This window comes from Urocitellus parryii, chromosome X (genome assembly GCF_045843805.1).
Source record: "Urocitellus parryii isolate mUroPar1 chromosome X, mUroPar1.hap1, whole genome shotgun sequence".
Lineage (NCBI taxonomy): Eukaryota > Metazoa > Chordata > Mammalia > Rodentia > Sciuridae > Urocitellus > Urocitellus parryii.
Window position 1 is genome coordinate 21,808,627 of NC_135547.1, and position 15,570 is coordinate 21,824,196.

Sequence of the window (15,570 nt, forward strand, 5' to 3'; positions counted from 1 at the left end):
CTGCTTTACCAATGAGTTACATTGCAAGCCCTTTTACATTTTAAAAAAAATTGAGAGAGGGTCTCTAAGTTGCTGAGGCTGGCTTTGAACTTGCAATCCTCCTGCCTTGCCTCTGAAGTCACTGTGATTACAGGCATGTACCACTATACCCAGTTTCTCCCTGGAATAGCTTTCAGTGGATCTCCAGTGCCTCCAGGACAATACTCCTAATTCTTTAGCATAATATTAAATAAGACCTTCCAAAGATGACCCCATTCAACCTCTTCAGCCTAATCTCCACCCCTAAACCCTCCCCACACTGTATCCCCCCCCCCCAAGTGCCAGCCACCTGATATCTATCCCTGCTTTCTGAACTTCCTGAATTTGTGTTCTCAGTTCTTTTGCTCATGTCATGCCCTGTGCCTTTCTCTCCTTTCTGGACCAGTTTTGATGGCCTATCACCTGTGAAATCTTTCCCCAATCTAACTGAGCGCTCATCCCATCTTCCATGGTTCTCAAGGCACTTGGTTCACACTTCTATTAGAATACTTCTAAGCCAAGCATGGTGGCACACACCTCTAGTCCCAGTGGCTCAGGAGGCTGAGGTAGGATCGCAAGTTCAAAGCCAGCCTCAGCACCTCAATAAGGCCCTAAGCAACTTAGTGAGACCCTGTCTCAAAATTTAAAAATAAAAAGGGCTGGGGATGTAGCTCAAGGGTACAGGGGAGCACCTAGCAGACACAAGATGCTGCCTGTGGAAAGCCCAATGAGCCCCCTGAGGGGGCAATTCCAGATACTGGATTCTACATCCAGTACAGAAAAAAGAACAACTTCCAATAGAGCCCACTGCAGAAAGGCTACAAAAGCAACATTACTGTGGTCCCCTCTGGGGTCCAGGAATAGAAGCTCATGGTGGATTGGAACTTTTGTTTTCACTTGACACCCTTCTGAACTGTTTGAGCTTTATACAATAATAAAACTGCTTAGAACATTTGGTCTTTATTATTAGAGTTAATTATATACTTGTCTGTCTACTACACTAGACTGGATTCTTTGAAGCCCAGAGCTGTGTTCTGGTCCTCAAGGTTTGAACTGGTGCAGCTGCTTAAGACATGTTTATGAAATTGAATGTTTTGTATATCTTAAAATATCTACCCAGATCCACAATCCTTATCCCTAAAACGCAACATTTCTTCCAAATGACAGCAAACGCTTGTCATTGCATGTGATTAGGGAATGGAGTGTTGTAGGTTGAGAAAGGAACTACAGACATCGTACACTTGGCTCATCTTTCTCAAAAAATGGGGAAAACCTTCCAGAACTTGCTGGTAATCAGAATCTAGTCTGATAATTCAGAAGGCACTTCTGAACCCACAGAGCTTCAGAGTACCCCCCAATTCTTTTTTTTTTTTTTTAGAATTTTAATATTTATTTTTTAGTTTTTGGTGGACACAACATCTTTGTATGTGGTGCTGAGGATCGAACCCGGGCCGCACGCATGCCAGGTGAGCGCGCTACCGCTTGAGCCACATCCCCAGCTCCTACCTCCCAATTCTTTACTTATTTATTTTTGTAGTGCTGGGGATTGAACCCAGGGCCTCATGAATACTAGGCAAGTGTTCCACCACTCAGCTACATTTCTAAGCTTCTTACATTTTTATTTTGAGACAGAGTTCCACCAAGTTGCTGAGACGGGTCTCAAACTTGTGATCTTCCTGCCTCAGCCCTCATGAGCAGCTGGGATTACAGGTGTGTGCCATGGCACCCAGCCCCTTCCCCCGACTTTTTAAAGACTTGAACTGTCCATGTTGTGCTACAGCTATGGGGGAAGGGCAGTTTTAGAGCAAGCACAGGGGGATGTCACGTCAGGAAGGCAGCCTTGCCCACAGCCAGCTCTCAGCTGACAACACGCCTGCTGCCTAGCTCTCGGAGCAGCATGCAGCCCTCGATTGCCCATTTTCTGTCCACCCCTAAAGCAGATTACCCTGGTCCTTTTACTGCCTGTAGTCCAAGATCCTGTTTCAGAGAAGGAGGTGCTGAACACTCTGGAGGAATTAATTCACTGTGCAATACTATATCCCAGAGGCCCCGCCCCACCCTCAGGGATCAGCTTCTGCTCAGAAGAATAAGGACCAAAAGCCTCTGAAACCCGATCCCTACTAGTGCCATCATATAGGCTATTTTTATTCTTATCAGGCTATGGGGGAAGGGATGCAAAGAAACCAGGGTCTAGTGAGCCTCATAAACGGAGAAGCTTACTTCACACATTTCTAACCCATCATCCATCCGGCTCCCTGACCTGTTCATGTCACACTAGTTTGCTGTTTTGTTTTGTTTTTTTCAAATAGGGTCTGATTGATCTGGGCAAGGTGGTGCACGCCTGTAATCCCAGCTACTTGGGAGGCTCAGGCAAGAAGATCACAAGTTTGAGACAGGCCTTGGCAACTTTGTGAGACCCTGTCTCAAAAAAAAATGGGTCTGATATTTGAAAAACAGATATCAAGGAAAATTATCCTTAAAATTGTTTGCCAAGGTAATCGGAGACTACTTCATGATGCAGGCTAGGAACACGGGGGCAACGGATCCCACATTCCCATTCTCCCAACCAGCACTTTCACACACTGATATGCTGGGAAGCCCAAGGAGAACCACAGCCCTGCAGGTTGAGCTCCCTTTTGAATCATCAAATAAAGAGTCAATTTTGTCAGGTATGCTACAGTCTCAGAACATGGGTACTCTATTATCAGACACACAGTCATCTGAGCTGGCAGCATTGATGCCATCACCTTGCCCACATTAAGGCTATGGGAAACCAGGTTGTGGATTGCTTAAAGACCCTAGTGGCTCCACAGCTATGGCAACCATATGTCCCCACTTTTCCAAGAATCTCAATTGCAAATATTCTGTCTGGCTGTCCCCAGAAACCACAAGAATGTTCCAGGGATTCTAATAGTTCATCAGTCCTACAGATTATCTCTTATACACAGAACAGTATCCAAAGGCTTCAGGGAGTAAATCCAGATTTGGGGTTCTGGAGATTCACACAGTTGATGGACCTACTATAGACCGAGAGGTCCACGTACTCCAGTTTGAATAAAAGTTATGTTCAACATGGGCTAGAGGTACATGTGGGCACTTGTCACATGTTATCTTGCCTACACTCCACTGCTCATTTGCCAGGTCCTCATCTCCTTCTGGAGAGTTCCACCTTCCCTGAGAGGCAGGCTAGAGGTTGCCAGGATCCTGGCACTTGGTCCCTACAGATCTCTCAGACACTTACCCGCGGGACACTGACACTTGGAGGTTGTAGCAAGGGAGAAGAGGCTTGTCTGAGAGCTCAAACATGAAATCATCCTCTTCCAAATCATCTCCCTCTTGATCAGCACTCCCAGGAGGATTATGCAGGAGGTCACAGGCAAATCCGTCTTTTTGCTCTGTATGGAGAGTACATGGGAATTAGAACTTGGCTATACGTACGAAACCAAAGACAAAAAAAGCCAGTCAAAGAGGCATAAAGGGGATGATTAGGAGATAAACGACAAGGCCACAGATCCCTGGCTGGGATCAAGGTTTATTGAACCCATGGCTCACATTCTTGGGAGAGCACGTGAAAGTTCTATTCCCCCAAAAAAGTATTTTGTGGCAGAGATTCAATATATTCCTCCACCTGCTGATTGGAAAAGGCAAGGTGATATGAAGGATGAGCTGCCCAGCTGTTGGAGATTGAGGCCTGAAGATGCTATCCACAGTCAAGGGCAGGCTAAAAACACCTGCTCTTCTCTGGCTGCAGCTTTCCCAAGCTGCTTTACTGCCTGATCCCTAAAGCCTGGGGGCTCAGATGGTTCCCTTTCCAGCCACATGTTTGGGTGTGGCTGATTGAATTCCATCCCAATCTTCTCCTGCCCAGCTTCTCTCAAGCTTAGAGATAGTCAGTTCCCTTAATCTTCAGCCCCTGGCCCAATAGGCAAATGCTAAATGACCACCACAAAGATGTGCTGATCTTCCAAGAGAGGAAAGCTTGAGCCAGAAGGCTAAGGCTCAGAAGACAGCAGCTATCTCAAAAACTAGAGTGCATCATCAGGGGAGGGGAGGGAGGGAATGATAGCTGCCAGATGAGGATTTGGGTCCCTGTTGAGTAATACCAAAAAAAGTGTCGAGGCTCACAAGGTGTGGGGGGTGGCTTCTGGGAGAGTTAAGACAAAGCAAGGGAGGAGAAAGGGACCTTGGAAGAGAGAATTTTTAAAGTACTCAGGGTGGGGAGTAGTAGAGGGCCAAGGAAGGATGGCTTTGTCCAGATGAGTTTCACATCTTCTCATTCCGGCAAATGAGGTCATGGTCTAGTGGTGGAGGGATTGTGGTCTGGATTGAAATGGACTGTAAGGTACTAACAGGTGAGGAAGGACCTCCATATGGCAATTCCCATCTTTGAAAAGAATCAGTGAAACCCAAACCAAGTCCCACGTCTCTGATCCATAGATGAGGGTAGAATTCTTTCCACCTAAAGCTTACCCAACACAGAACTGCTGTAAAAATCCCAGGATACACCAGGATCACCTTCTGCCCGGCCCTGAAGATCTGAGAGGTGATCTGATGAAAGAAGAGAAGGCCGTGAGACAAGGAGGACAGGCTGGAGAAGGCAACTCGAGGAATGTCCATGAATATGGGGTTGGGGAAATGGGAAGGAAGGAAGGATCACAAGAGAGGCAGGAGTGACCAGACAGCAATCTGCTTCTTGTTCCCAATCAGAGATTGCAAACCAGCAGCCAGGACCCCAATCTAACCCACTGGCCACCTGAGATTTGGCCTAGTATTTAAAATGCAACCCCTAACACCTTAAAACTGGGAATTTCCATTAAAAATATGGATTTCTAATTTTTGTGGAAAAAAATTGAGAGGATCTGGCAACACTGCATCCACATTCCTGCATGTCAACAGTTGGCTGGAGGGAGCTGCGACATGTGCGGGCTCCAGTCCCCACCCAGCCTCTTCCCTCTTTTACACATCAGCCTGAAGGCATGTAGTTTTGGGACCCCTGCTTCAAATGGTATAGGTCATTCCTCTGCAGGCAGAATCCTACAGCAATCCCAGGATTTTCCTTCCCTGCTGGTTCCAATGTTAACATATCCAATCAGGATGTCTCCACTTTAAAGTAAGTGGCTGTGGGTAGAACTCAGTAGTAAAGCGTATGCTTAGCATGTGAGAGGCCCTGCGTTCCATAGCCAGCTCCAAAAATAATAAAAAAGTAAGATGAGCATAATTCCTTCTGTTTTTGTCTTTGAAATACATGGGAGAAAAGACGATATTTATCCTCAAAAACACCTTTTGCTTCCACTCATAAGTATATACACCCAAAAGAATTACAAACAGGTATTCAGGCTGGGGATATAGCTCAGTTGGCAGAGTGCTTGCTTTGCATGCACAAGGCCCTGGGTCCAATCCCCGGCAACACACACACACACACACACACACACAAAAAAAAAAAAGAAAACAGGTATTCAAACAAAAACTTATCCACAAATGTTCATAAGAGCTCTACTCATAATAGAAAAAGGTAGATGGGAAGCTGAGAGAGGAGGATTCCAAGTTTGAGGGGTTCAATCCCCAATACCAAAAAAAAAAAAAAGGAAAGGAAAGAAAAAAAGGTTTGGAAGCAGCTCAAATGGCCATCCACTGGATGGATAAACAAAATGGAGTATATTCATACAGTGGAACAGTATTTAGCCATAAAAGGAATAAGTATTGATGGGTGCTACATGAAATAAAAGAAAAGAAAACTCATACAGGAACAAAAAAAAAATCCATACATGCTATGACCTGGATGAACCTTGAAAACATGATAATAAGTAAAAGAAGTCAGTCACAAAGGCCACATTTATAAGATTCTGCTTATACGACATGTTCAGGATAGGCAAATCCATAGAGATAGAAAGCAGTTTGGTGGTTGCCAGGGACTGGGGAAAGGGGCAGATGGGCAGTGACTGCTAATGGGGATGGGGTTTCCCTTTGGAATAATGAAAATTTTCTGAAACTAGATAGTGGTGATGATTGTACAACATCATGAGTGTGTTTACTGTCACTCGATTTTATACTTTAAAATGACTAAAACAGTAAATGTTATGTTATGTGTATTTTACCACAATAAAAACTTTTAAAACCACTTTTGTTTCCAGGCTCTAAAGACAGACGCAGGTCACTCTTAGTAACCTCCTTGTTTCCTGGTTAGGCACCAACTAGTGGAATTGTTTCACCTCTTGGTTCCACCTGAACAAAAAGCAGGCCCGCAGCTTTTATGACAAATTCAACTGTGCCATCTGTGGATGCATGGCCCCACAGTTATCAATATGGCAACCAATACAACTGGCAAGCTGATTTAGCTATATGTAGTTGCCACCAGCCCTCAAGCAACACCTGGGCAACAGGACAGGAGAGAGTCCAAAGGGCACAGGTGAGGTGAGGGCGTCACCTGCAAACCAAATCTCAGGAGGAAGTTGGCAACCATTCTTAAAGGAATGGAACTCATTTCCCCCCACAGAAAGCACCTCCACCACCAGATGCACCTTCCTTCTGGGTCATCTTAGCATCCTATTAACTGCTACCCATTTTTAGGCATCTTCTAAGAAACAAAGGGGTTCCTCCAGTAGGAGGGCATCCAGAGAGAAACTTTCAAAGCAGTGGTTGAGCAACCAGAGTGGTAAACCTTCAATCATGAACATTAGATCTTTGGTGTTTCAGGAAAAAACTTGGAGGTTGCACTGTCAGCTTCTGTGCTCTTCACTCTGTGTCACTTGAGAATTGGAAGCAGTTTCTTCCAGAAGCATCTGTCAGGTAGGTAGGAGTCTACTCTGGGCCTAGCCCTGTGCTTGGTGTCATGGAAGATAAAGGAATGAAAATGTAAGTCTCAAAAAGAGAGGGTGTCTATTGGTCTTGTTCATTATTACCCAAACTGTACCTAAGCCCAGTTCCTGGCACATAAGAGCTTAATATGGGGGGAATCACTATAAGGTGAGGCTATAAAGTGCTTGCTCAACCAGCATGCCAAAACAGATGCACTCCTGCTGGTTGCCCCCTCCTCCCACAAGAGGTCACACAAGGATTCCATCAGAGCAGCCCAAGCTCACCACATTCCTGGGGCTCCTCTCTAGGGACTATCTTCAGAGCCCCCGGCACATTCCTCTAATTCTCTGCACTGCCTGCAAATCTTTGTCATGTGCAGGTGAACCTGCCCTTCTGAGACAGACAAAAGTTAACTGGCCCGAGCAAAGATGGAACAGGTCTATGAGTGGCACACAGGAGGAGCTCCAGGACCTGCTCAAAGGTGCAGCTTCAATACGCGTTCCATAGATGTTCACATACAATCAGAATGAAGTGAACTTCCTTTTCCTTGATCCTCCCTATTCCTACTGCAAAGCACAACTTTCAGTCCTTTCCTCTTATCCTTTCCTTGAAAAAGTTCCCTGGGCCCAGCAGTCCCCCTCTCCTATGTATATAATCAAAAAATATGGAAAATGGATAGTAAAACACATACTTGTATCTGCATGATCATAGCAGCACTGTTGACAATAGTTAAAAAAAAAGGTGCACACTAGCAGGGCACGGTGGTGCACACTTATAATCCCAGCCACTCGGAAGGTTGGAGCAGGAGGATCACAAGTTCAAAGTCAGCCTCAGAAACTTAAAAGGCCCTAAGCAACTCACTGAGACCCTGTCTGTAAATAAAATACAAAAAAAGGCTGGGGATGTGGCTCAGTGGTTAAATGCCCCTGGGTTCAATCCCTAGTACCAAAAAAAAATAAGGTGTACACTGCCGAAAAGTCCACCAGTACATAAAGGGAAAAGCACAATGGAATATATACACGCAGTGAAACATTACTCAGCATAAAAAGAATAAAGGACTGAGACATGCTAACACACGAAGAGACCTTGAAATCAGTGTACTCAAGAAAGAACCCAGACATAGAAGCCCCAGATTGTATGATTCCATTCATAACAAAATTTCTAGAAAAGGTAAATCTGTAGAGACAGAGAGCAGATTAATGGTTGCTAGGGGTGGGTAGGAAGGGGAAATGAAAGCAACTACTTCATGGGTACAGGGCTTCATTTGGGGGTAACAAAAATGTTTCGGAACTAGATAGAGGTAGTGGTGGCAAAATATATTAAATGCAGTAAATACTACTGGATTGTTCACTTAAATCATTAATTTCACATTACAAGGAGTTTTACCTCGATGTGCTTTTTTTTTTTAAAGCACCCTCAGAGCTTCATTCCAAGAGTAGACCCTCTCACCTCCATGTGAACAGCAGCCTGCAGAGTTTCTCTGTTTCCTAGGGTTCCATAAACCCCTCCCCTTCTCTACCAGCTAAGTCACCAGCTGAGGGACATGAAAGGATTGAAAAAACAAAAAGCAAGCCGTCTTCAACATGGGGTCATACGGCAGAGGTCTCTAGAAAGAAAAACAAAACCCTGTGATTCAGTGACCTCAAGTGGTAAGTTGCTAACCCTTCCATCAGTGGAAGGAAAAGCAGTCCTGGCACTGCCTTGGATGCCCTGACCAAGTTGTGGCAACTCTCTCTGACTCCAACGTTCCTTCTCACAGAGGAGGAAAAAAACATGTCTGTTTTCCTTCTGCTCGCTTGGATATTACTCTTTTCTTCAAAGGGTCAAAGGTAAATCAGTCACAGGCCTGCCTGTAATTTGGTTCATGGGGGAAGCCTTCCAAAGGCCTCTTGGGGGGTTTGGACAGCTTGATAGTCCAAGCCCAAAAATTAGGTAGATAGTGTTTACTGTCTGGCTTCTAGTACCCAGCACAGCACCTAAAATCTAATAGGTGCTCAATATATGAATGGGACAGGGAGGGAGTGCCATTTGGTCCTTCATGATCTCACAGTAAATGAGCCTCACCTCAAATCAACCCAATATAAGAAAATCCACATTTACAACCCAGATGAATTACCAGCATCTTCTACTTTATGAAAGGATTCATTACAGGATGCCTGTAAATAGTGACATTCTGCTGCATACATAGAAGATTTAAGTCACAGACAAGTCTTTCAGAACAGGGCCCTTGCACAAAGCAAGGGAAGCTGTACAGGAGGCATGACTCTGATGCTTGGGCCCCCTTGACCACTAGCAGAAAATAGAGCCCTTTGTGCCCTACAGGGATTCACCTTCATTTTTGTCCAGTGAGACCTCCATTTCGGGGAGGAGAATGATGATAATCTATAAAGTCTGGTCAGGCAAACACTTGGGAATGAAAAGAAAAAAAATCCCCCCAAACAAAATAGTTTCTAAAATACCTCAAAAATACCTCAGCCAGATAGGCAAGGTGAAAACAACAACAACAAAGTCCATGAAAATGTATCCAGGTGGGGGGGGCAGGGAAGGAATGCTTCCCTAACCTCCAACCTACTGCTTCCTGCAGTCACTATCCAGTTACTTCAGTGGTTTCTGGAGAACTGGTGGGGAGGAGTCCAGAGATGAAAAAAGAAAGCGAAAAATACTCAGATCAAAGCATTGAAAGAGCCCCTGATGTTGGTTGCACAACATCATGATGTCCTAAATGCTACTGAATTATTCACTTTAAAAGGTCACATTAGGTGAATTTTACCTGATATTTTAAAAAAGCCACTGAGTGTTGTCCTTTCACCTTCTCTCTACCAAATAGCCTTTGGGGCCAAGTTCCCCCACCCTTCCTCGGGGAAGTCTGCTGACTCCTGCCAGTGCTTGCCTCCCTGGGGCTGAGGTCCTAACCTGACTTGCTAGAACTTTTCCTAACAGGCTAATAGAGCTTGGTCTTTGCATGGAGAAGTGGTGACCTAATCTCTAAACCTGCATAGCTCCTGACCTCCATTATTAAGCCACCTCATGCCTATGAATTGAGAAATGTTGTTAACATTTGAAAGAAGGTGCTCAGCCTGAATAGGGTAGAAGTACCAGTTTTAAGAAAAGACTTCCCAGTCAGGCATGGTGACCCATGCTTGTAATCTCAGGCCTGGGAGGCTGATGCAGGAGGATCACAAGTTCAAGGCCAGCCTCAGCCACTCAGAGAGATCCTGCCTCAAATTAAAAAGGGTAGAGGATGTAGCTCTGTGAAAACACCTCAGGGTTAAATCCCTGGTACTGTTCCCCCAGCAAAAAACAAAATTCTTCTCTGGATTTTGCAACATGAACGGGCATTTGAGTTAATTTAAGGAGATGTCAAAAGACTGATTAGGAGTTGGTATGAGTTGACAGTAAGAGGAAGAGGGGGAAAGAAGGGTTGGGGATATAGCTCAGTGGGTAGAGTACTTGCCCAGCCCTGGGTTCAAGGCCCTAGGTTCAAGCTTCTAGTACAGCAAAAAATGAGTGGGAAAGATGTTTATTTCTAATTTTTTTAAGTACCTAAAAAGTATTTAAAATGGTCTCAACATTCAAACTCTTTGGGGGGGGGTTTAGAAAAAAAGAGTTCCCCTGCTTTCTAAGGTGGTCAGAGATAGCTTTACTTAGACCCAAAGAGTCCTGAGACCCTCAGGGAGGTTTCTAGCCTGGAGAGGCCCCTGCATTGGCCAGTTTATGAAAGAGTTTCACACTGCCTTTATCATATTGAGATGTTCAGGATGTTCATCTGTGCCCCATTTTCCTGGGAATCCAGTGGAGTACAGATAACACATGTATATCTGAGAGAGAATGCATGTAAGAGGGGCCACAAAGAGCACATCCCTAGTGACTAAAGGGAATGATGGTTATCACTGACCCAGGACAAACGGCTGAATGGAAATCCAGAAGTTGCTCTATCCCTTAAGAACAGAGGTTTGAGGAGCCAGAGCTAGGGGGAAGAAAAATGGAAAAGGCAGCCCCCTTGCCTCCCGGGCTGAGGTTCAGTCAGGCTGGGAGGACTGAGGTCTAGATTCCAAGGTTCAGGCCAGTTAACTGGGAGGGGGGGGGCTAGGCAGAAGTCAAAATTTCCATCAGCAGTCTTCCATCACCCTTGCTTTAATCCCCAGCTTCCACCAGTCTGAAGGCAGTGCACCCCACCTGTTTTTCCTTTCATCAGAAACTTCAGCTCAGGTTCACTGAGTTAACCTCTGTTTAATAGACAAATAGGCCATGATTGGGAACCCAGAATTATATCTCTGGCAGGTAGGGTTTGGGGCCGGGGTTTGGGAATAAGTAGATCCAAAGTCCAGGTAAGAGAGGGGTGAGAGGTCTTAGGTTAGTTGGTTCCTGGTCCAAGAGTTTCTACTGCAAACACTGAAGTCTCTAACCAGGTTCAGAGATAAAATTTTCAGCAGCACTGTTACTCAGGCAGCCTGAAGTAACAGCCAAGTGTCAAAGCTATGATGTCACTAAGAGGTGGGGTTCTGTATTACAACGTCAAATCTAATGAGACTCCTACTGAACATATATAAGCTAGGTTCCACCTTTCCCCTCTTCCCCCTGCCCAACTCAGTAAAGCTATCTACCTGCAGACTAACAGCTGCTACCCACTATGGAGAAAATAAGTGCATGGTGGCTTGTGGTCCTTACCATGGGCCTGGACACAAGTCACTTTTCCAGAAGGGACAGGTGAGGGTGGAAGAGATGAAATGGAGAAAAGGGGGATTACATCACAGTAACCACTGGTAAGAGCTGTGAGGAATAAAGCTTCAGGGAGGGTCCCAGGGGTTTCACTTTGATCACAAAGAGAAATTGCAAAAACAATAGCAACATGCTAAGCATCACTTCTTTGCCACTGACATCCCATTCACAGCAAAGATCAACACATTTTGCCCCAAACCAGATCTACTAGCAGAGCTGCTGTCCCTCAAAGAGGTCTACACCAGATACCTAGTGAAATGGGTCCCCATGGGCTTCCAGGATCCTGAAGAGGTTGAAATGTGGACACATACAGCAAGTGGCTTTTTATTTTAAAGTAACTAGGGATTTCTAAGAAGCTGAAAAAAACATGTGACGTAGGAAGGTGCTCCACATAGGTAGCTGTTTGGGATGGAGGAGGATGAAAAAGATCCCCTGACAGATTCAGGAGTCAGAGGTCAGAGGATACTGGCTGCAAATCTCGGCCACACTTACCACTCAGAAAGCGTTTCATGGTGTCGCTGCTGGCCAGCTTCATGGCTGTCTGACCCGAGTAGGTGGCCAATGTGGGATCAGCCCCATAGGACAGCAAGAGCCACATGGTTTCCAAGTTGTCATTGACCACTGCATCATGAACTGGCCTGTGGAGGTGATATGGGGTGAGGAAAACAGGGTCCAAGTGGGAACTATGAGCTTTAAACTTCAGGCTACTTCATCAGAGAAAAAAATGAGATGGCCCTAGGATAACTCCAGTGGGACGTGACTAAGCTCCAGGGAGGGGGACCACCTCTGACCTGCAACCCCCCCATACCTCCTTCTTTCTCTGTGCTTCTTTCTCTTCCCTCCCCTTATTCTCTTTACCTCAGCCCCCCACCCTCACATCTTGGGATAGTCCCTAGGGCACAATGAGGTGCCACTAGTAGCTCAGAAGAGAATGGGTCCCAGACGAAGGTTAAAATTAAAACAGATACAGGGGTTAAGACCTGAAGAACCCAGGTGACCGCCCAAGAGCAGGGATGGGCAGAGCAGCTCTATACACCAGCCAGTGGCCAAATGGAGGCTGCAACTTTTGGTCTGGATCCCCCTGCTTGTCATGCAGCTCAGGTTTATTTTACCTAGGAAGTAGGTCCTCTGGTAGAACAGAGGAGAATGTAAGTTTCTCTAAGATGTAGCAAGTATGTATTTTTTTAAAGTGGGTAGGAAGCAAATTATAGTCAGGCTTGGTGGTGTACACTTGTAATCCCAGCAACTTGGGAGGCTGAGGTAGGAGGATTGCAAGTTTGAGGCCAGCCTAGGCAACTTAGCAAGGCCCTGTCTCAAAATAAAATTTAAGGGCTGGGTTGTAGCTCAGTGGTAAAGTGCTTGCCTTGCACACACGAGGCCCTGGGTTCTATTCTCAGCACCACATAAAAATAAATAAATAAATAAATATAAAGATATTATGTCCATCTACTACTAAAAAATATTTTTAAAAAATTAAAATGGAGGACTGGGGGTGTGGGTCAGTGGTAGAGACCCTGGCATTCAATTCCCAGAACCACAGAAAAAATCAAATTAGAAAAATCAAATCTAGAATCTTAATCTAAGGTCAGCCTCCCATTAGTTCCTAAGGCCCCAGATTCTGCCTGAGACAGGGCCCCACCAGGATGAAATGAAGGAAGGCTTAGTGATCTTCCTGGTAAAAGCTGCATGAGATGGGATGGACCTTGGAAAATCTTAGCCTCCCCTTAGTAAACAGAGTGGACTGGCCATCCAGGAATTCATCCTGCTCTAAACTGGTTCCCTCTTCAGTCTACAAAAAATTTTCCAAAAGGCTTCCTGGAAAGGGCTCTCTGCAACTCGCTGCTTGGTGTGCTACAAATGTCCAGGCTGGGGCAAGTTCTTTTCATGGAGGCGCTAAGCTGGAGATGGGGCTGGGCCTCAGAGAAGGAGAAACTTTCTTGCCTTGTGCCATCCTGTGCACTACAATTCACATTGGCACCATGCTCCAGCAGGATGTTCAGGATGTCAGTCCAGCCCCGGGAACAGGCCTCGTGCAGGGCTGTGTAGCCAGCATTATCGCGGTGATTGACATCCTCACTGTCCTTCTGGAGGCAGTACAGAACAACGTCCTGTGGGGATAGGGATAGCTCCATGAACAAAGAGAGGTCAAATTCTCAGAATCATACCAGTTAGACTTGAAGCCCCCCCCCAAATATGTCTCAAAATCTTTCTTCAAAGAAGTCAGTTCTAGCCAGGCATGGTGGTTCATGCCTGTAATCCCAGTGACTTCGGAGGCTGAGGCAGGAGGATCACAAGTTCAAGGTTAGCCTATGCTTAGGGCCTCACTCAGCAATTGAATGAGGCTCTAAGCAACTTAGTGAGATCCTGTCTCAAAATTAAAAATAAAAAGAGTTTGGGGTGTAGCTCAGTGGTAAAGTGCCCCTGGATTCAATCCCTAATACCAAAAAAAAAGAGAAGTCAGTCCTGAGCCACCAGTCACCAAGACCCCAGCTCTGGGCCATTTCCTTGGCAGTGGAGAGGCATTTTCTTATGATAAATAGCACTCATCTAGGTAGTTGTCACTGGGGTAAGGTCCTCAGAGGGGCTCCCCTGCCCACGCAGAGCTCATACTCCGAGACCTGGACTCCCTGAGCTTTGTGAGCCAGCTCCAGTCCAGGGAAATGATGAGACGTGGTAGTGAGCACAGCTTTTGGTGGTGATTCAAGAACTGGGAAGGAAGAATTGTTTTAAGTACCATCCTTAGATGCTGGGCTCAGCAGGAACAATGTTTCTGCCAGTTCCAGCCCTTCCCTCAAGTCAGGATTTTTCCAAGCATAATTCAGTCATTAATCTATACATTAATGGTTAACTTCCTTGGGCTGAGCAGATAGGACCAGAGGGGAACTCCAGTAACTTGAAGCACCCTAGCTGGGATGGATGAGGCCTTGGGTAATGGGCTCAGTAGATACTGACTGACTGACTTTCAGAACAAGGTACTTGCCATCAGCCCTCTTTGGGGCACTAGCAGATGGGAATCTTAGCCCTTCTGCCTGATACCTCAGAGGCTAGCTGGCCAGAGTGAATGTGTGTGTGCCTGTATTGGCATGGGGGGGCTGGTGCTGCCACCTGTCTTCAGAAACTGGCCTCCTGCCATCCTTACCATACAGATATTCGCTTCCAGACCATTCCTTTCCTTCTAATCCTGACAGGCTGCCCTGACCTCTGCTTCTGCAGTGATGGCCTGTTTACTGGTTTTGCCTCCCACACACGCACATAAGAAAATAACTTTGAGGGCCATGCCCGAAACCCCAGCATTTTGGGAGGCTGGGGCAGGAAGATTCCAAATTCCAGGCTAACCTTGGCAACTTCTGCTGAGGCAGAAGGATTCCAAGTTCAAAGCCAGCCTTAGCAACTTAGCAAGACCTGCCTTCATATAAAAAAAAGAAAAAGGACTGGTTATACACTCAGTTTTAAAGTGTCCTTGGGTTCAATCCCCAGTACCAAAAGAAAAAAAAAAAGATGGCCATGGGAAGGAGACACTATCAAGTCATAACAACTCAGCTCTCCTGTGCTGACCAGCCTGGCTGGGAGTGGCAGTCTTGAAAGGAATAGAAACTTGAAAAGAAGGCATGCTATTTGGGCATGTTGGCACATGCCTGTAATCCCAGTGATTAGGGAGGCTGAGGCAGGAGGATTGCAAGTTCAGAGCAAGTTTCAGCAATTTTGCAAGGCCCTAAGCAACAAAGTGAGATCTTGTCTCTAAATGAAAAAATAAAAACACGAGAGGACGTGGCTCAGTGGTTAAATGTCCCTGGATTCAATCCCAGTACCAAATAAATATGTAAATAAATAAATAAAGGGCTGGGAACATGGCTCAGTGGTTAAGTGCCCCTGGGTTAAATCCCCAGTACCAAAAAAAAAAAAAAGGCATGCTATGTAATTCAGCAACTCTACTGCTAGGAGAAAATTCTGAGGAAATCATCAGGGCAAAAATACATGGTGAAGAGAGTTTGTATCAAGAAAAAGTGGAAAATGACAGAAATGTGTGACAACATAATT

The 15,570-nt window shown here is 45.6% G+C and overlaps 1 protein-coding gene across 1 annotated transcript in view; it reads right to left on the reverse strand.

The window, feature by feature from the left end:
- Nucleotides 1-15,570, reverse strand: part of Bcorl1 (BCL6 corepressor like 1) — a 66,729-nt gene that overhangs the window by 2,277 nt on the left and 48,882 nt on the right. Inside the window, exons 11-14 of the mRNA XM_026413822.1 lie at nucleotides 13,474-13,640; nucleotides 12,025-12,170; nucleotides 4,489-4,566; nucleotides 3,260-3,413 (exon numbers count right to left, since the gene is read on the reverse strand). Of these exons, the coding sequence (XP_026269607.1) occupies nucleotides 3,260-3,413; nucleotides 4,489-4,566; nucleotides 12,025-12,170; nucleotides 13,474-13,640 (545 nt within the window). The remainder of the gene's footprint in view (nucleotides 1-3,259; nucleotides 3,414-4,488; nucleotides 4,567-12,024; nucleotides 12,171-13,473; nucleotides 13,641-15,570) is intronic.